Genomic DNA, 21,256 nt, shown 5'->3' with positions numbered 1-21,256 from the left:
GAAAAATTCCCAATTTGACTAGAGATAGAGGTCAAACTCGAGAATGGGGCGGGAATGGGGAGAGTCCTCATCCTCGACCTCAATCTCCCGCTTAGTTTTTAATATATTTTATTTATATAAAGTTTTTATAAAATTGAGAAATTTTTGTTGTTTTTTTTTAATTCTGCATTCATTTTTCTTTTTTTCCTTTCTTTTTTACCATCAAATACAATTTTTATAACTTTTTACTTTATATATATTTTTTTAATTGACTTATTAACTTTCTTTTAATAAAAAATTGTTTTTATATTTGACCAATAAGTGAGATTAATAAGAGTAAGTATTTTTTTTTTAATTCAAATGGTGTTTTCCAATATTTCGGGGATGGGTCCCTGTGAGGACCTGATTCCCTGATGGGGAATCTTCGTCCCTGTCCTCGACTTCAATTTGTAGGGATAGCGCGAGGATGGGGATTAATTTTCCATGTGGAGACGGAGATGGGGAATGCCACCCCCCACTCCCCATTGCCAACACTAACCATCGCCTTATTATAAGACAATAATTCGTGTCTTATCTACCGAGTTTTGCCCAAATTAGTTATATTTCCCTTTATTGCAAGGACAAAGTATTGAATCATCTAGTAACAAATCATTCTTTCTTTTTTAAGAAAAATTTCAAATATCATTTTGATCCTTGTACTTTAAAATTTGTTCAATTTTAGTCCACAAACTTTCGAGAAATCTTAAATTTAATCCCTACTGCTAGTTTCTTGTTGATCTTTTTAGAAACTTTTGTTGTTTATTAGCAATTTTATTACAATTTTTTAAAATATATTCACATATTATATTTTATTGCATAAAAATTATTAATTAAATTTAATATTTATTAAAAATAACTAAAATTAGATATTTAATGGTGTATGAACTAAAATTGAACGAACCTCGCAATTAAAATGATATTAAAAAATAAATTTTATTGTAAAATTAAGGAGCACAACGGAAACACATATACCAATAAAATATAATATGAAATAATTTATAAAATAAATAAATAACAAAATATGAAATATGAAAATTTCTCAAAATTCTCCATGTTCTTCAAAATTCATGGATTTTACCCCATGTATGTGTGTTTTAAAAATATAAAAATGGTCACTTATTTATAAGAAATTTGGCAAGTAGGATGTGACACATTTGGACACATAAGTTGTTGTATGACATTTGGCCAATGTACCTGATAATGAAAGGATGACACTTGGCTTTTGATACTAAGCTTGGGCATCTATCTAACACATATTATAATATTTATAATACTCCCCCTTAGATACTCGTTATATATATGAAATATGTCTTATTAAAACTTCATTATGAAAAACTCAATGGGAAAAAACCTAGTGAAGGAAAAATAGTACATATTTTATATATTTATACTCCTAAAAAGAATAATGTATTTGTTCTCCTTCATGAAAATAAGTCACCGAATTCCAATATTTTGCACCCATTTTTCAAAAGTCGTAGTTGTTAATGATTTTGTAAATAAGTCTATCAGCTTATTTTTCGAACAAATTTGTTATACAATGATGTTACCATTTTCTTCAAGATCGCAAGTGTATAAAAGCTTTAGGGGTTGTTTGTGCCCAACATATGATATGACATGGATTGATATACCATATCAATGTTTTGAGGCTCATTATCCTATCTCATCGACTTTAATTGTTTTGGGCCCATTTTCCTTCACGTGTTTCGTATCTCACCGTTTCATTTTCCTCACGCGTATCGTATGTCATCGTTTCATTTTCCTTTTTTGTTCACGCGTATCGTATGTCACCTTTTCATTTTCCTTCAACTTTACGTGTATCGTACAATCCTCTCTTTCACATCTCTTTCAACCATCCCTTTAAAACCCTAGCTCCTTCCTCTCAGGTCCTAAGATCTCTTCTCTCAACAAATCTCAGTCTGGATTTTCATCTCTGTTCTTCAAATCTATTGTTTTCTTCACAAATCTGTTGTTTTCTCACAGATCTGGTGTTTTCCCTTTTCCCCTTGCCGCTTCAATCTTGTCCTCATCCATGTCCTTACCGCTTTGGTGGTCCTCTGTTTGTCCATAACCCGTTGTACAATTTGTTTTTGTTCTCGGTGTTGCTTCGATCGTCGATCGTTGAATGCATGACAGGGACTGGTTGAAGAAATTGCAGCTTGATGGGGGAGAACATTGTCCACTTCAAGTTCGTTTTCTAAACCCTAGATTGGCCAATGATAAGTCTTTCTCTTGAAATTTTCAAATTCATGCCTTGTTTTGATTTTCCACGTTAAGATTAATTTTTCTAAACATGCAACCTATGATTCTCTGTTCTGTGTCTTGTTTTGATTTTCAATATGTATCTTGTTCTGTGTCTTTCTATTGAAATTTTTATTTCATGCCTTGTTTAATTTTTCTAAACATGCAATCTATTAATTCTTTGTTCTGTGTCTTGTTTTGATTTTCAATCTGTGTCTTGTTCTGTGTTTTTCTCTTGAAATTTTCAATTTCATGCATTGTTTTGATTTTTCATGCCATGATTAATTTTTTTAAACAATCGATTCTCTGTTTTGTGTCTTGTTTTGATTTTCAATCTGTGTCTTGTTCTGTATCTTTCTTTTGAAATTTTCAATTTCATGCATTGTTTTGATTTTCCATGTCATGTTTAATTTTTCTAAACATGCAACCTATTGATTCTTTATCCATGTCTTATTTTGATTTTCAATATGGGTCTTGTGTGTCTTTCTCATGAAATTTTCATTTTCATGCCTTGTTTTGATTTTCGATCTTGACCTCAACCTATTGTTATGTGCTGTTCTAATTCTAATGCCCCAGTGAAATTTTAATTATGTTAGTCCTATTAATTATTATTTTTTTTTGCACGTTTTCAATATTTTGCATTATTAATTATTTCATTTATTAAACTGTCCACCAACTTTATTAATGACTGTTCTGATTGTTTGATGATTTTATTCCACTTGCATATTTCCACTTCCTATACAACCACTTCATTAATGACTCAACCAATTTATTAATTGGATTTGAGTTCATTTACCCATAATGTAAATTTAATATTCTGAGGATGGTCACACTCCGTTTTATATATTCTACAAGCAAGGCATATCTTGTTGAATCCGTCTTTTTTGCCACATCGCGTATAACGGGAATCGAACCCCCTCTGCAGCTGGCGGGCGGATGGGGAATGTTCGAGATACTTCGATCCAACAACTTTTTAGGAGTTAGTTTTGGCTTGCCCCTTTCTCTAATAAGAAGGTATCTTTATGCCAAAGATCCTTCCTTCAGCTGATGCGCAGGAGCGCACTTCCGTTTTCCCCAACCTATACAAGGGGGTGTAATGAATAGAGATCTCCCGCCAGCTGTCTTCTCTTCCTATCACTTTACTTCGTTCAAGAGATCTGATCTCATCGGATCTCACCAGGTCGGGCGAAGGGATTTTTTGGGGTTGTTATTAATGTTGAACAACCACCCCTCTCCCTTCACTTTTCCTATATAAGTCTATTATCCATTTATTGAGAGTCCCCATTGTCCAATAATTATTTTGTCAATTTGGTGAGTGATTTAACTTTGGTTTCTCCTTCTCTCCTTTCTAACTTTTGGTTATGTTATTTTTATATTATGAAGTTTCTAACTTTTGGTTGTTTGGTGGGTGGTAGAGTGTCTCATTGTATTTTGATCCGGCAACCCGTGGACTCTCCATCCATATCGTACTTCATAGAAGTAACATAGGTACTTCTCTATTCGAACAAGTTCTCTTCCTACATTTTAATTATTTCTAGATTTTTTCTAACTTCTTTTTATTGTTTTGCTATGTCATCCAAACTAATACGGAATATTCAATTAATTTAAGGTTGGTGTGTTACTTTTTTTTGTATTTCTCTATATTCCAGTTCACTTGTATTTTGTTGGTGTTTCCTCCTCTACAATAGATATATTGTACATATGTTTTTTGTAATGCCCGGTTTCTGTGTATTTTCCCTTTTCTCTAACTTCTTTTTATTGTTTACATGCTTCTTAATATTGAAGTTACCTTGCAAAAGTGTGAGATTTTTATTTTTGGAAGATGAACAATAAAAATATATCTTAACTAATTAATAAATATAAATATATTACTTAGACTTAATAAATTTCAACTAATATCTTTGTCATTAATAATATATGATATCTTAACTGTTTAACCTAAATTATTATTTTTAATTATTTTAATATAAATTATTATGGTTAATTATCAATATTCTAATTTATTTATTTATTAATTTAATCATTTTTAGTAATTAATATAATCGTGTTTAATTAAAAATCTATTTATTTATTTTATCAATTAAATAATTAATTAACATAAAAATCAATTATTAATGTTAAGTTTAATTGATCTCCTACATTTAATTAAGTAACTATTTATTTTAGTTTATATATACAAATTATTGAATTAAACATAGTAAAGTTTAATTTTCCTTCCCAATAAAGTTTTGACACTTTTCACGGACCTTTGACAAACTTTGGCTAATGCAACAACTTTCACAAACCTTTGGGATAAATGAATGTTTTAGTACAAATGGGATAAATGAGATTTTTTTAAAAATCAATCTACTAGTTAACCCTCAAATAAAAAAGAATTGCAAAACAACAACAATTTTTTCTATCACTAATTCTATTATAAGTATTGGATTCCAATTGAGGCCCAATACCTGATAAAACTATTTTCCCTTTTGCATCTTAGGGTTTTAGGTTGCTATCCCAAAATATGGAAAATGAAAAAGTGTTTACTATCCTTTCAATCATTACCACGTCCCAACAACAACTATTCCTAACATTGGCCTTATTACTAAATGACTATCATAGAATAGAGAACCAACCATTCCACATTAGACATCGAATTAAACAGCTAAACTTCTTTTGACTTATTTATGAGAATGACGTCTGCTGTCGCGAGAGCACGCGAATGGATAACAGACTTTCGCCATCCTCTATAACATGCTTAGGATGACCGGTCGATTGGCACCTACTCAATGCATTGACGTCCAAGAGATAGTAGCAATTTTCCTCCACATTTTGGCACACCACGTTAAGAACTGAGTAGTTGGACAACAGTTGAAATTGTTTTGAGGGATTTTAGGTCCATTCTAACCACAGTACTACAACTTCATGAGTTATTTCTGGAAAAACCAGAGCCTATCACAAGCGACTGCACTGATAGTAGGTGGAAGTGGTTTAAGGATTACAAAAATTTGAATTCCAATCCTATTTAAATTTTAGGTTATAGATTTTTATGAAACTAGGAAATGGTTATCCCTTTGTCAATGTATGATCCCATATAGAATTATCTGTGTGCACTGGATGGACATACATCAAGGTCAATGTAAGTGCAGGCGATTATCCCCGTTATTGTACCCAAAAATGTGAGATAGCCACGAATGTGTTTGCCATCTGTTCTCCAACTGGTGAGTTCATATTTGTGTTGCCAGGGTGGGAAGGGTCTGCAGTCGATTCTAGAGTGCTCAGGGATGCAATTTCTTGACCACACGGATTGAAGGTTCCCAAGGGCATAGACTTCTATGATTGCACTATCTGGATTCAAGAGCAAATAGTTTGTCAACTAATTATGTGTATACTATACCTAGGTTATTATTACCTATGTGATGTTGGATATCCCAATGCCGAGGGATTCTTGGCACCATATAGGGGAGAGTGATACCATCTTTTAGAATGGCGTGGTGATAGAAATGCACCAACTAATCCATGGGAGTTTTTCAACATGAAACATTCATATGCTAGAAACTGCATAGAAAGAGCATTTGGTGTACTCAAAGGTCGTTGGGCGATACTATGTGGGAAGTCCTACTACCCAATTAAGATCCAATGTAGAACAATAATGGCATTGTTGGATGGACATCATCATGCAGCGGAAGAAATTAGGATCCATAAGCACTCTAGTTCATTAATTTTGGTTGAAAAGAAACATGCTAAAAACAGAGTTTAATGGGTTTCATGAACATACCTTGGCCGAACCAACAAAATCTCCATTTTTAGCTGCAAAATCCTTTGAATCCTTGTGTAGACCACCACAATATCTTCCCTACTATCATCTTGATGCTCTAGATTGAGTTGTGGGACTCAAAATAAGCTGGAATCAAAAGGAATATGGAGAAAACTCACTAAACAGAACCCATTGAAGAACACCTTTTTCATCCGAATTTTTCAGCAAAAATTCAGTTGGTTTTCTTCTCTTTTTTCACTCCAATCTCTTCAATATATTGCAGACTATCATGCAAAGAGATGTGCTACATGGGATGCAGCTCATGCTTGGAGTAAAGCAAAGGATAAAGTGGGTTCCTTGTAAGCTACTTTGAAGATGAACTTGAAACCCCATTTTCAAGTTTTGTGTGATTTTTCCATTTTCCAAAAATCCAAAATTGATTTTTAAATAATATTTTATTTATAAAATCAAAATTTATTAATTTTACATATTAATTTCAAAAATTGATTTTCTAATAAAATTAATAAATAGTTATTTAAACAATTTAAATAATTCTAATTAATTTAATATCTAATATTAAATTAATTTTTACATAAATTCATTTTCATATATTAAATCATATTTAAATATATTTTCTCCAATTCCTTTTGATTCTAATTTGAATGTTTCAAATTAATTTATCACGCTACTCTAGAGCTATCCATTTCTAAGCTAGTAGGGGGACCTCATGGACCTACAGATCATGGGCTCCAACGATCCGAGATTAATCGGCTAAACCTAACCCCCATTCGTTAACTAATGGGTCACTCCACTAAAGCCCATAGTTGAACTCCCCTCACTGTAGATATATTATGTCCACTCGATATAACCATGATTAGTAAGTTAACCTTTCACAAGTTGTTCGTAATAACGGTTGGGTCACCACAAAATTACCTCTTGTTGCTTAAGTCCCCACTGATCCCCTGATAAACAATTGTTTTGTGATCCAATCACAAAACCGAGTCTCTCTCATTCCAAATGAAAGGGCGGGATCCCTTGTTCGAGCCTCAGAATCAACACTTAAGGGAACAACCTCTCTACTATCCCTAAAGTCGGTAGGAGTGAATTCCCTCTTGCACTCTATGTCCCTAGTTATCTATCCAGTCGTACCCCTAAAATGGCAGTCATATTGGGCCAGCGCTGTTGAACCAACCTTCACCTATGCAAATCTAAGGGCAATCCCGAATAAACAGGAGTTCATAGTTAACTCAGGATTAAGGTCAAGTTACCTAGGTCATCACTTTGAAATAGTAAGTCTTAAATAGTAAACAGTGTTATAAAGTAAGAGTGACTCATTTCGTGGTTCGATCTTGTACAAACCCTTTTGCACAAGGACACCCCCGCTCCTCATGTCCAACATGAATGAATTAGAATCACTTCGTTTGTAGTACTTTACAACTCCTTGTAACAACTACAGAGCAGGCCGTATCCAATAGTGTTATCAGAATAAGGTACACAACCTTATCCATGTACTATAGATCATTTTGACTGTTTACTCGAACTTGATCCACCTTTATGTCTCCACATAAAGTTCAAGTACTCATCCAATAGTTAAGAGACTTTTAGGTTTATTGGATTTCTATTCAAGCAATAGATCTATTCAATAACACCTTTATTGAATTATCAGAATAAGTTCCATTGTTTACATACCACGAGTTTTAGGACATAAAACCCAACAGGCATAAAACCCAACAGGCATGTTGCCTGCTACACAACCTGATAACGAGGGTGTTGGATCAACACCATCACGCAGCAGAAGAAATCAGGATCCATAAGCATTTTAATTCATTAATTTTGGTTGAAAAGAAACATGCAAAAACAGAATATGGGTTTCATGAACCCTTGGCCGAACCAACGAAATCTCCATTTTTAGCTGCAAAATCCTCCGAATCCTTGTGTAAACCACCACAAGATCTTCTCTACTATCCTCTTGGTGCTCTATATTGAGTTGTGGGACTCAAAATAAGCTGGAATCAAAGGGAATATGGAGAAAGCTCACTGAATAGAACCCATTGAAGAACACCTTCTTCATTCGAATTTTTTAGCAAAAATTCAGTCAGTTCTTCACTCATTCTTCACTCCAATCTCTTCAATATATTGTAGACTAACATGCAAAGAGATGTGTTGCATGGGATGCAGCTCATGCTTAGAGTAAACCAAAGGAGAAGGTGGGTTCCTTGTAAGCTACTTTGGAGATGACTTGAAAAACTCATTTGTTCAAGTTTGTATAATTTTTCAATTTCCAAAATCTATTTCTATTTTTAAAAACATATTTTATTTCTAAAATCAAAATTTTCTAATATTAAATTAATAAATACTTATTTAAATAATTTAAATAATTATAATTAATTTAATATCTAATATTAAATTAATTTTTACACAAATTCATCTTCATATATTTAAATTGTAGTTAAATATATTTTCTCCAATTCCGTTTGATTCTATTTTGAACGTTTCAAATTAACTTATCACGCTACTATCCATTTTCGAGCTAGTATGGGACCTCATAGACCTACAGATCATGGGCTCCAACGATCCGAGATTAATCGGTTAAACTCATTAGACCGATCTAACCCCCATTGGTTAACTAATGGGCCACTCCACTAAAGCCCATAGTTGAACTCCCCTCACTGTAGGTATATTATGTCCACTTGATATAACTATGATTAATAAGTTAACCCTTCACAGATTGTTCGTAATAATGATTGGGTCAAATCTCTGTTTCACCCCCGAAATTACCTCTTGTTCCTTAAGTCCCCATTGATCCCCTAATAAACAATTGTTTTGTGATCCAATCACAAAATCCCTCTGCCAAATGAGAGGGTGAGATCCCTTGTTCAAGCCCCAGAATCAGCACTTAAAGGAATAACCTCTCTACTATCCCTAAAGCGGGTAGGAGTGAATTCTCTCTTGTACCCTATGTCCCCAGCTATCTATCCAGTCTTACCCCTGAAATGGCAATCATATTGAGTCGGCGTTATTGAGCCAACCCTCACCTATGCAAATCTAAGGGCAATCCCAGATAAATGGGAGTTCATAGTTAGCTCAGGCTTAAGGTCAAGTTACCTAGGTCATCGATTTGAAGTAGTCAGTCTTAAACAGTAAATAGCGTTATAAAATAAGAGTGACTCATTTCGTGGTCCGATATTGTACAAACTCTTTTGCACAAGGACACCCCCACTTCTCATGTCCAACATGAACGAATTAGAAGATTGACTCTACATATTTGATGTTTGAGGCAGTTGTAAAGTTTGAAAAGGCTTTTGATAGATTAGAAGATGAAGATGTTTCTTATAGACACGATTTGTCACCAAATAAGGAAGATTGGACAAATGCTAAGATGTTGATTAGGTTTTTAAAGGTCTTTTATGATGTGACATTGAAAATTTTAAGGTCTTTGTACACCACTTCGAATATGGTTTTTCATCAAATTACAGTGGTTCAAAATTGTATACGTTTGAATGTTAGTAGTGCAAATGCAATGCTAGTTGGAATGGCCAATAGCATGAAGGCCAAATTTGAGAAGTATTGGGGGAACAATGAAAAAAATAATCTGTTGTTGTATGTTACTATTGTGCTAGATCCTCAAAAAAAGTTAAGGTTTGTATCTTTTTGTCTTAAAAAATTTTTTGGGCCAGAGGTTGCCAAATCTATGGGAAATGTAGTGGAACAATATTATAGACGTTTCTTTCATGAGTACAGTATTACTCATATTCAGAGTAGGAGTGGGAGTGGTAGTACTTCTACTAATACACCAATTGTCCCAATCTCGGAAACCATGATTGATTGTGATCCAACTAAAAAGGTGGGTTGTCTATGATACAATTGATCTTGATTTTGAAGACGATGAGACTACACCTTTCGAACAGGGGTTAGAGATTGATATTTATTTGTTGGAAGCGAATGTTAAGAATGAAGGTGATTTTGACATACTTCGATGGTGGAAAAGGAACAGTCATCTGTTTGAGATTCTTAATCGTATGGCTAGAGATATTTTGGCAATTCCAGTATCTATTGTAGTGTCTGAGTCGACTTTTAGTAAGGACGTGTTGTCGATTCATCACATTGTTCATTGGCTCCAAAAACAGTGGAGGCTCTCATTTGTACTCAAAATTGGCTGAATTCTGGTCCAATAGATCTTGAAGTTCAGCATGACATGGAAGAAGCTTCATTATTTGAAGAAGGTATTTATTCATCATTTGTATTTTGTAGTTGTAACTTGTTATATTAAAATCTTAATGAGGTTGTCTTTCTCTTCCTAATCTTAATTATATAGGATTCAGAGCGGTTATGGACAATGAAAAAGACATTCAAGACTTTCCAGATTTTGCAAAGTTATCCGTTAATGATTAAGCATTTATCATTTGATTTTATTATAATTGGGTTGTATTTGACAATTGATTTTATGTTTTATTGTAATTGGCTTGTATTTGACAATTGACTTTATGTTTTATTGTAATTGGCTTGTATTTGAAAATTGACTTTATGTTGTAATTTCTATTTTATAGTTTGAATGTATTGTATGTGAGTGTGACTATGTGTCATGTGACATTTCTATTTGTGACGTACACTCTCGACTCTCATATTAGTTTTGTTTTCAATTATATATGTAATATGTATTAAAGGTTCTATAAGCAATTAAGCGAGCAGTAACACAATCCCAAACAATGTACATGTTAATTGTTAAATATTTAGGGTTGTCAAATCAAATTATAACGCCCATATCTTATTTTTAATACCTCTAGGCTAGCTCTATTCCATAAGTATTAAAAAAATAAAATGTGAAATAGTATCTTGAATTTTGACTCACAATCACAAATTAAAAGAGAAAACTAAACATGATTGATAAGGAAGTTAATAAATAGTTGGATTTTTTTATTATTAAAAATTGCTATTTATAACAACTTCTACCTAATAACCAAAAAATTTTATAACGATTTATAATTTATAATTGCAATTTTTCTTAGAATTTAATAAATAAATATAATTTCTTTTAAAGGAAGAAAAAAGGCAAAAAAAAAAAAATATATATATATTCTAACCCGACAAAACCGACCAGTCGGCTGGTCGTTTTTTAGCTCATTTTCCAGGTGGGACTAGTTTAGATATATTCCAAACCGATCTTGGTCGGTTCAGGGTCGGTCTGGTTGGAAAACTGACTCCGACCGACCGATGATCACCCTTAGCGAGTACTTATGATAAGCTACTGGCCTTACTGGCCTAATACGTACAGGTGACACTGCATGCAAAATAATATGTTCCCATAAAGATGAAGGAAGCTTAGCTCTCATAAGTAATGGGCTTGCAATTAATTGCAAACGTTTTATAAATGATTCTACTAAACAATTTTGTGTATGAACATGAGTTACATGATGTTCAACACTCATCCCAATTGACATACGATAATTATTAAAAGCTTGTGATGTAAATTCACCAGCATTATCAAGACGAATGGTCTTAATTGTATAATCAGGAAATTATGCTCTTAACTTAATTATTTGAGCAAGTAATTTTGCAAATGCAAGATTTCGACTTGATGATAAGCACACGTATAACCATTAGCTGGATGCGTCTACTAATACCATAAAATATCTAAATGGTCAACTTGGTGGGTTAATAGGTCCACATATATTACCATGAATTCGTTCTAAAAATGCTGGTGATTTAGTCCCCACCTTAACTGGTAATGGTCTAATAATTAGTTTGCCTTGAAAGCAAGCATCTCATGATAATTCATTAGATTGAAAAATCTTCTGCTCTTCAATGGATGTCCATTTGCATTCTCAATAATTCTTTTCATAATTATAGACCCTAGATGACTTAATCTGTCATGTCAAATTATAAATATGTCTAGATTCATGAACTTCATATTCATTGTCGCTATGTTTCAATTACTCAGATATAAGTATAATATAATCCAGAAGATAAAACAGACAACTCTTCCAATTTACATTTTTCATATGAGGCAGTAGATATGATATAAAGATACTCCATATTATTATTTCTCAGTCTCAATATGATAATTATTGCAACGTATATCTTTAAAACTAAGTAGATTTCTCTTTGATTGACTAAATAACAATGCATTGTCAATTGTAAATTTTGTTCCTATAGGCAAAATAGTATTTGCTTTTCCAAATCCTTCAATTAGGTTTGCAAAACCTGATATTGTATTGACTTTTGCTTCCAGCATTACCAGTTTGGAAAAATATTTTCTACCGGTAAGTATTGTATGTGTAGTTGCACAGTCTACCAGACATAGATCTTATTTGCTCGTTTTTTAATCACCCAATATATGAAAATGATTCATGTTTCTTCATTACAAAAAAATAATTACAACAAGAAAAACAACACTTGGAATATATAAAAGTTAACATTAACCAAGAAAAAAACATGAAAATAAGAGAAAAAGGGGGACAACTTTAATATTAAATATTCTCAAAATCAAAAGAAACATGCCATCAATTGTGCCAATTTTCTCTTCATGAGATTCAAAAAATGTTCCACATCCAAACCTATTATATTGAATGGGTCAAATATCTCATTATCTTGGTTTGCAAAATTTGCGTTAACATTTTTTTTCTTTTTCCTTCAAGGAGGCTTGATAGATATCAACTAAGCGTTTTGACGTACGACAGGTATGTGACCAATGGCAATCATTCCACATCGGAAGCATTTATTTTCAACACGTTTTGAACTCTTATTTTATGGAGTTTTTCCTATGTGATCATCATTTTTGTGGGGTTTTTTTTTATATAATTTCAATGATTAGAACGACTATCACGAAAATAATAATTATTTATTTCCTTGCCACGGTCACAACCTCGACCATGATTATTAAAATTCATAACATTCATCTCAAGGAATGATGTTGTTCAAGTTGGTTGAGATTCATGATTTTTCACTAACGACTACTAAAATTCACAACATTCACTTTAGGGAATGTTGTTACTCTAGTTAATTGATAATCATAATTTTTTTTTAATCAATAACTCATTATTTCATTCAATTACGAGAAGACATCAGATGAGTGCATAATACTTTTAGAACATTTCTCTCAATATTGCTACCGTAAGAGCATATCCGAAATGTAGAAAAATGTCTTCTCTAGCATATTGATTTGAAATTTTGGACTCTTTAAGTGCATCCATTTACGATGAGTTTTAGAAAGAAAAATTATTTTCTGATGATCACATTTTTATGGCATTCAAGTGTATTTTAGCATCAAACACTAATGACAAATAATTATTGTCCTTAATATCAAATGCTGCAAATTGTAGTTTTGTAATATTTTTCATAGTAACATCATTACAAAAGATTATATCTATACTAGAAATCTAATATATATCAAATATGTAAAAACAATATTTAATTTATCAATTATAAAGAAGAGGAAAGAACCAATATACCTTTAAAACCTATCTTTAGTGGGAAAAACGATAGGAGCTCGTGCTGACGACGTGTTGTAAAATTGAAGAGCAAAACGGAAACACGAATATCAATAAATTATAATATTAAAATAAATATAATATAATATATAAAATAAATAAATAACAAAATATGAAATATGAAAATTTTTCAAGATTCTCTCCTTTATCCAAAATTCATAGACTTTGCCAAATGTAAGAGTGTTTTTAAAATCTACACATGATCGCTTATTTATAGAGATTTTGACAAGTAGAATGTGACATATTTGGATACCAATTTAAATATCTATCTAACAAATATTATAATATTTATAATAAAATTATTGTTATAGTCCCGTCTATTTGTCCTTGGCTTTATTACATGGGGAAAAAAATTCCCCAACATTTTTTTTTTTTAAAAAAAAAACAACGAATCTAGAGACCCAAAAATAGCAATAAATAAATAAATCCAACTATTTTACAACTGTGTGAAAAAAGGTATTTTAGAAAAATGAAAAAGAAAAAAACTATATAATATTTTAATTGACATGTGGGAAGGATTTTGAATTTCAAAGCGGCGTTAACGAATCTCGTGAGTGATTCCCGCAATCAGTGGGATTCAATTTGCTTATTCATTCTCTTTCTCTTCGTCCTTTTCTCTATATTCACATGATACCTTTGTTTCCTTATCCTTTACATTCATACCAATTAAATTGCTGATTTCTAGTATATATCTATAAATCAAAGACTCGATATTGATATAAATATTTAATAGATGTATATTTTTTTTATCGATATATTTAATATCTTGTATATATTTCTATACCATCAATGAATGAGTTAGTGAACCACAAATAATGACATGGTTAAATTCCAAATTTAATTCCTTCGGAGAAAGTTAGAATTTACTTTTTATAGCTTATAATTATAATTTAATCCCTATGACTCTATGATTTGAAAAACTTAGAATTTAGTTTATTTGATTTATAAATATAGCAAAATTTTACTATCTATCTATGATAGACTACGATCATATAGATACAAATAGTAGTTTATCGTGATCTATCACAGATAGATAATAAAGTTTACTATATTTATAAATATTCTCAATAATTTTATCATTTAAAATATTTTTTCATAATATTATTTACTGACATACCTCTAGGCATTTAATTTAGAAATAATGTGTATGTGTGGTTTTTCAAGCACACCTTTTAATTTTATTAGATTTGAGTTGGTCAATTTTTTATTATTTCGTGACACTGTTTTTTAAATAATAATTTTAAAATAAAAAAGAAAAGAAAAAGCCCCACGGGACACTTGATTGTCACTGAAAAATAAATGTTAAATTTTGTTTAAATAAAATAGTTATAATATTTTGTACTTATTTTTGAGTGAGTTTAACCATAGAAAAACAAAATAATAATTACACCAATTCTAAGATAATTTTAATTATTGAGAGGGAAGAATTAATGTTTTTATTTTTTAAACGGAAAAGGTTAATGATTGGTTTTCGAGTGGATAGAAAAAATAAAAAAAATGTTTAATTTAGCATAGAGTAAGGCACGTCTATTCTAGGACCTCAAGAATGTTGCTGGCCACGTTCCATTAATTTTACAACAACAATAATAAGAATACTAAATAAATAAACATTATCATAATAATACTTTTAAAACTTAGATCACACACCAAAAAAATAACAAATAAAAAATAAAAACCCTAAAACTAAAACTAAAATATTGTATAATTTTCACCAGATATATTCGTTTTTCATTTTACCTTAAAATTTAAATTTAATTTCCAATTTTTTTTATTACCTTACTCATTTTTATATATAAACAAATTAGTGGTATAACTTCATGTATGTACATAGATAATTGTTTGAAATGGTAAAATTACTAAAAAATATTTTCAAGTATAACAAAATTTCACTGTTTAGTAGTAGTAGACTATAACATACTGTGATAAACATCTATCACGAATAAATAATGATATTTTGTTATATTTATAAATAAATTAACTTATTTTTTTTTTTTTAAAAAAAACAAGCCTGTTTATACTAATATATCAATATGATCATGATGTCAAGTTACAAAACAACATGATGAAAACCTACCATAGTTACTTTTTCAAAGTTAAAAATGACATGCTCAAATGTTAATTATTAATCTCTTCAACAAATAATTTTGACTCAACATTCAATAGTAACTTGAAATTCAAGTTTGGCTATAAAATTGAGATAGTTTCGTAGATAACAAACAAAGATTTAATGATTTTCAAATAATTAAAAACATATATTTTATTAATTTAAAGACATAATTAAAGGTATTTATAATTTTGGAGTCAAAAGTTATAATTTGGCCACGACAATATAGGGTACAAAGTATTATCTTTTATTGGGACCAACAACCAATCTTGGTGATTATTATCATTGCTTTCATCGACTTGGGGTCTCTTTGTAGCATTCAATTTCCAGTACATATTAATGGTTCCAAATGTTTTTTTTTTTTTTTAATTAATAATGAAAAAAAAATCTAAATAGCAATTCATTCATGAACTAACAAAGGTCAAGAACCAAAGACGGCAAAAAATCAATCTAAGATAACAAAAGGAATCTCTCCCCCCATCTTCAGAGTTAGAGGAAGAATTAGCAACAAAACAACCTCCCAATTACCAAACAACAAACTAGCCCGAGCCAATCGATCAGCCACCCCATTCCCAGAACACGAAAACCAAACAAAAGACAACACATGGGCCGAGATGGCCAAGACTCTAATCAAGAATTAAAATATTGATATCAATATCGATATCGATATTTCAATTTTATGGATATATCGATAAAATATCGATATCAACAGATATTTTTGTAAATCGTGAAATTTATAAAATTTATTTAAATTAATAATTAAATTGGTTTTATTCCGAAACTAAGTTATGGATTTTGTTATTAATATCATATTCATGTTGGACTAAATAGATGAGATTATTTATGTTTAACGAGCGTTTATAAAAGATGTTGGATATATTTATGGATATTTAATATCGAAATCGAACCCTTCAATTTACGGATATATCAATGGGTATATTGACATATCTACAAATATTTTCATCCTTGCCTTAAATATCTTTAACGAAACTTGATAATTCTGACAAATCTTGATTACATAATGATAATAATAATACAAACACAATTAGATTCCACGATGATCGGGGGAGGGGAACCAAAAGCAAACCTATCAATAAAGACTTCCATCACAACAATAACTTCAAGGAACTTGATGGGCCATATGAACTGCATCATCTAACAACCAACAAGAATGAAAGATCGAGAGGAATCATGAACCACCCAACTAATACAACCCACATCCTCAAGGTCACTCCAAGAAGCATTGGTGTTGACCTTTCAGAGCCTAGTCTCAGACGAGGACCAAAGCTCATGACTCACTTGAACCTTCCTCTTGATCGGAGGGGGCGCTACGTTGTCGCTCCCAACAAACTCCTCCACATGCAAAGAAATCCTATCTAACACGGCTTTGAAAACTGGGCCCTGATCGCTAGAATTTATAACTTGTTTCCAAATGTAGGTTAAATTATGACTTTTTATTTGTCTCTTTACTTTTCAATTTGGTTCTAAATTTTTTCATATATTGATATTTTAAAAAATGATTGTACTACAAATACAAACCCATAATCCATAAGAAGATATGTTAATATATGTCCATTCAATCTATCGAGTTTTTAACCATTTTTTTAATTTGACAATATGTAGTATAATGATCAAAATCTTTAACATTATTTTCAGTACAAATCTCAATTTTTATAATGATCAAATAGTGAATGAATGAAAAAAGAACTACATATTTTATTGCGGGTAGCATAAATGTAAAATTAAGAACCAACCAACAATCGTAAATGAACACATCATGGACAATTAACATAAAAGTTACCAAAAAATTGTTCATCTTTTCCTTGAGAATGTTACACGATAAATACAATACTAAATATTCAAAGTCTATTAAAGGAAGGTGTGACAACTTGAACTATGTGATTATGCTCAAACAAAAAAATTTTGAATATTCAAAATTACAAGTATCCTATATAAAAAGTTTTTTTCGCCAAATACAACAACATAAAGGGTGGGAATTCAAAATTGTTTTTATTTCTCATTCTTTGAAAAATCGACTTGTTTGATAACAATCTTGTTTCTTTTGTTCGAATTTTAAGAAAATTTTCTCTTTATTTTTATATGGCCATTTTTGGAAACACAGCAAGATTTGTCTTCTTAGTCTCGGAGAGTGTGTATTTAGCCTTATTTTAATATTTTATAACCACTACATTTAAAAAAAAAAAAGATTGAATCTAAATCGACACTATTTAAGAAGAAAGACTCGAATGACAAATAACATTGTAGATCAAATTTGAACCACATCTAAAAAATGATAACAAAAAAACATATTATTGTCCATAATTCTTGAAAAATTAGAAATGGGAAACAAGAAACTTTAAAACAAAAGCCATTATCCAATCCAACCTATAGGTTTAAATGATTTTAAATTGAGTCATGTTGAATTTGATATGTAACACCAAAACTAGTTGAATATGTTTGTGGTTAAATTATATGGACAAAATTAAAGACTCGAGTAAATTAAAAAAAAAAAAAAAAAGAAAAAAAAAGTGGGGATTTTGTGGTAGAACGTAGAAGGGGAAGTGCTATAGCTGGCAGAAGGTGAGGAAGGCCGGCGAGCGCTTCAACCGCATTTCATTTCTTTCCTCTTTTCAAAATAACCCATTTTTCCTCTCCATCTTTCTCTTTCTAACCCCATTTTCCTCCCATCTTTCTCTCTTTCTCTCTGCTCCTGCAATTTGGGATCTCTCCACTCTGCATTTTCCCCATTTTCCCTCCCCCTTTTCAAGAATTCAGATCCCCCATTCTCTTGTTTCCTCTCTAATCTTCATTACCCTTGATGGGTTTCTCTTGATTTTCTGATTTCTTCATTCTTTTTTTCTTTTTTTTCTTTTTCTGTTGCTGGGCCTGATGAACAATCGATTCTGAGGAAGGAGAAGAAGAAAGGAACAGACCCATTTCGAGTAAGGCATTGTAGTTTTGGGGGTTCAGATCTGGTGCTTCGAGATGAGTGCGTCCAGGTTTATAAAGTGCGTAACGGTTGGTGATGGTGCTGTGGGTAAAACCTGTATGTTGATTTCCTATACGAGTAACACTTTCCCCACGGTGAGTTTGTTTTGTTTTGTTCTGTTCTGTTCTGTTTTTTCTGCAATTTTGGGGTTATGAATGTGTTCTGATTTTCGATAACATCGTTCTTTTTGCTTGTTGTTTGAGGGTTTTAATGGATCTTGTGGAAGAATCATGGGAAGAAGGAAACTATGATGGTTTGCTATTTTGTAGGATACTTACGAGGGAATGTTCTTGATAGTTCCTTTAGCCAAAACTATTTCGTTTCCTTTTTTTTCTAATTCTTCATTGCTTGATTTCAATGGGAGCACAAAGAAGGATTAAATTTCTGGATTTCTTCTTTGAAGATTGTTGTTTCGTGTGTGTTCTTTCTTAAAGGTTCGAGTGGATGAGATGTTATTTTACTCGGATGATTTCTAATCTGAAAATTGTTTGGCGTGTTGTTACCCGTGATCGGAGTTTGTGGAATTGAATTTTTGCTCGAGATGTGCGCTTTTGGATAGTAATGAACCCCTCAAAGTCCCACACTAGCAGACAATCTCATCAATTGGAATCCTCTGATTCTTCTCGAAGAGATCAATTTTTTTTCTTCTCTTGACCTTAACTTTGAACTTGAATTGTTTTCTCCTTCTTTCTTCAAAACTACCTGTTCGATTGAATACTTCAATGCTTAGATGTTAATATAAGTTATCTCAAGGTTCTGAGTTCTTATTTGATGGTTGCCTTTTACCTTTGCCTGGTTTTAAGTGTATATTTTATCAAAACATTGAACTAAGTATATAATTTTCTTACCCTTTACTCCATGAATAGAACTCTTGATCTCCTGTAACCTTCCATTAGGCACTTCCATTTCTAATTTCTCAGCACATATGTATCTTTCTAATTTGCAGGACTACGTGCCTACCGTTTTTGACAATTTCAGTGCCAATGTGGTGGTTGATGGAAGCACGGTCAACCTAGGATTATGGGATACTGCTGGTAACCACATGATGAGAGTTCTAATTTGTCCACCCAATAACCAACTTGGTCATTTTCTTTTTATGTATAGAAGAAATTTAAAATTACTATTTTGAACAGGTCAAGAGGATTACAATAGATTAAGACCACTAAGCTATAGAGGTGCTGATGTTTTTATTCTTGCTTTCTCTCTCATAAGCAAGGCCAGCTATGAAAATGTTGCCAAGAAGGTAGCAAGCTGGATATGATCTATATATGCAAAAAATTAGACCTTTGCTGATGACCTTTTTTACATTTTCCTACAGTGGATTCCTGAATTGAGACATTATGCACCTGGTGTTCCAATAGTTCTTGTTGGAACTAAACTTGGTAAGAATTATTTATTTGTTTTGAAGTCGGCTTTGTATTTTTCCATAGGGGTTGAGCAATTAATCTGGTGCCTTAGTAGAGCGATGGATCAGGAAGTGTAGTGAGTTAATCCTGGTCTTAGTGAGATGTGTGCATCCATCCTTTCCCAAGTCACTGAATCTTAATCTCACGATTGTCTAACTGACCAGTGTTTCAATTATTTTTGTGTCGTCTATGTCCCACATTCTGTTTTCAATAGCAGTTCACAGTATGTTGTTACTGTTGCACTGCAACGTCTCTAGTTTCTTCTACTTTTCCCAATTACTTCATTTTCAACAAGAATCAAATATTGGCATTTGCCAATACAAACATATCTCAGCAAAAACACCACTATTTTGGACCATAGGTTCAAATCCTCTATCTTATGTGTGATGTAATATTCTGGATAAATGAAAGAATGAAAATCAAATCATCCTCATTATTATAACATGTGGATAAGAACAATCATCTCACTCTATTTCATTCATAGATCTTCGGGATGACAAGCAGTTCTTTGTAGACCACCCTGGTGCAGTACCCATTTCCACTGTTCAGGTAAATACCTTCATATCTACATTTATTCGTAAACATCTACTTTGTGTAAGTACAACGGCGTTTTTTGGTTGATTCTGCTATTCTTTACTGTAGGGAGAGGAGTTGAGAAAAGTTATTGGAGCCCCGGCATACATCGAGTGTAGTTCAAAAACCCAGCAGGCACGACACCTATCTGTTTTTGTTTTGGACAGCTCATATTTTTCGTATCTGTGTGCAATTCATGGAAATCGTTGGATGGTTTGTTGCAGAATGTGAAAGGAGTGTTCGATGCAGCCATTAAAGTGGTGCTCCAGCCGCCGAAGTCTAAGAAGAAGAAGAAGAAGTCACAGAATGTCTGTTCCATCTTATGATCGCAGAAGGAAGTGCTTTTGCTTGTGCCGAAGGAACGACGACTTCATATGTACTCGCCTTTTTCTCAGCATATCTTTAATCCATGTCATCCCAAGGAAGCGGCGAATGATGGACTGTATCGTATACGGCCCCAAGCTGACATTCCAAAATGCAAATAGAACAGTGATGATGTTTGTTTCTTATTTTGCAATCAGTTTGTTAGTGATGACCAACATTGCTAACCCCAATTTGTCTGTTTGAATTGTTCATGTATTAATGAGATACTTAAAAGAACTGCTCCCTGGGCATGAACATGGTTGGTACTGGTAACATATTTTGTCTAATTCCATTCACATGATGATATTTCTCTGACACAAATTCGATCACATGTTTAACGAT

At 32.0% G+C, this 21,256-nt stretch overlaps 2 protein-coding genes across 2 annotated transcripts; both read left to right on the top strand.

The window, feature by feature from the left end:
- Positions 1-9,260: 9,260 nt before the first annotated feature.
- Positions 9,261-10,384, top strand: LOC150036411 (zinc finger BED domain-containing protein RICESLEEPER 2-like). Its single transcript, XM_090312830.1, has 5 exons — positions 9,261-9,631; positions 9,734-9,836; positions 9,901-10,069; positions 10,120-10,215; positions 10,308-10,384. Exons 1-5 carry the CDS (start codon positions 9,261-9,263, stop codon positions 10,382-10,384), a joined length of 816 nt encoding a protein of 271 aa, XP_090168956.1.
- Positions 10,385-18,016: 7,632 nt separating this feature from the next.
- On the top strand, positions 18,017-21,235 carry LOC120076455 (rac-like GTP-binding protein 5). Its single transcript, XM_039030290.2, has 7 exons — positions 18,017-18,667; positions 19,519-19,606; positions 19,706-19,815; positions 19,891-19,954; positions 20,463-20,527; positions 20,621-20,686; positions 20,776-21,235. Exons 1-7 carry the CDS (start codon positions 18,569-18,571, stop codon positions 20,875-20,877), a joined length of 594 nt encoding a protein of 197 aa, XP_038886218.1. The 5' UTR covers positions 18,017-18,568; the 3' UTR covers positions 20,878-21,235.
- The last annotated feature ends 21 nt before the right edge of the window (positions 21,236-21,256 follow it).

The sequence above is a fragment of the Benincasa hispida genome, chromosome 4 (assembly GCF_027475165.1).
Source record: "Benincasa hispida cultivar pf3 chromosome 4, pf3_genome.v1.1, whole genome shotgun sequence".
Lineage (NCBI taxonomy): Eukaryota > Viridiplantae > Streptophyta > Magnoliopsida > Cucurbitales > Cucurbitaceae > Benincasa > Benincasa hispida.
This window is presented reverse-complemented; position numbering and strand designations above follow the sequence as displayed.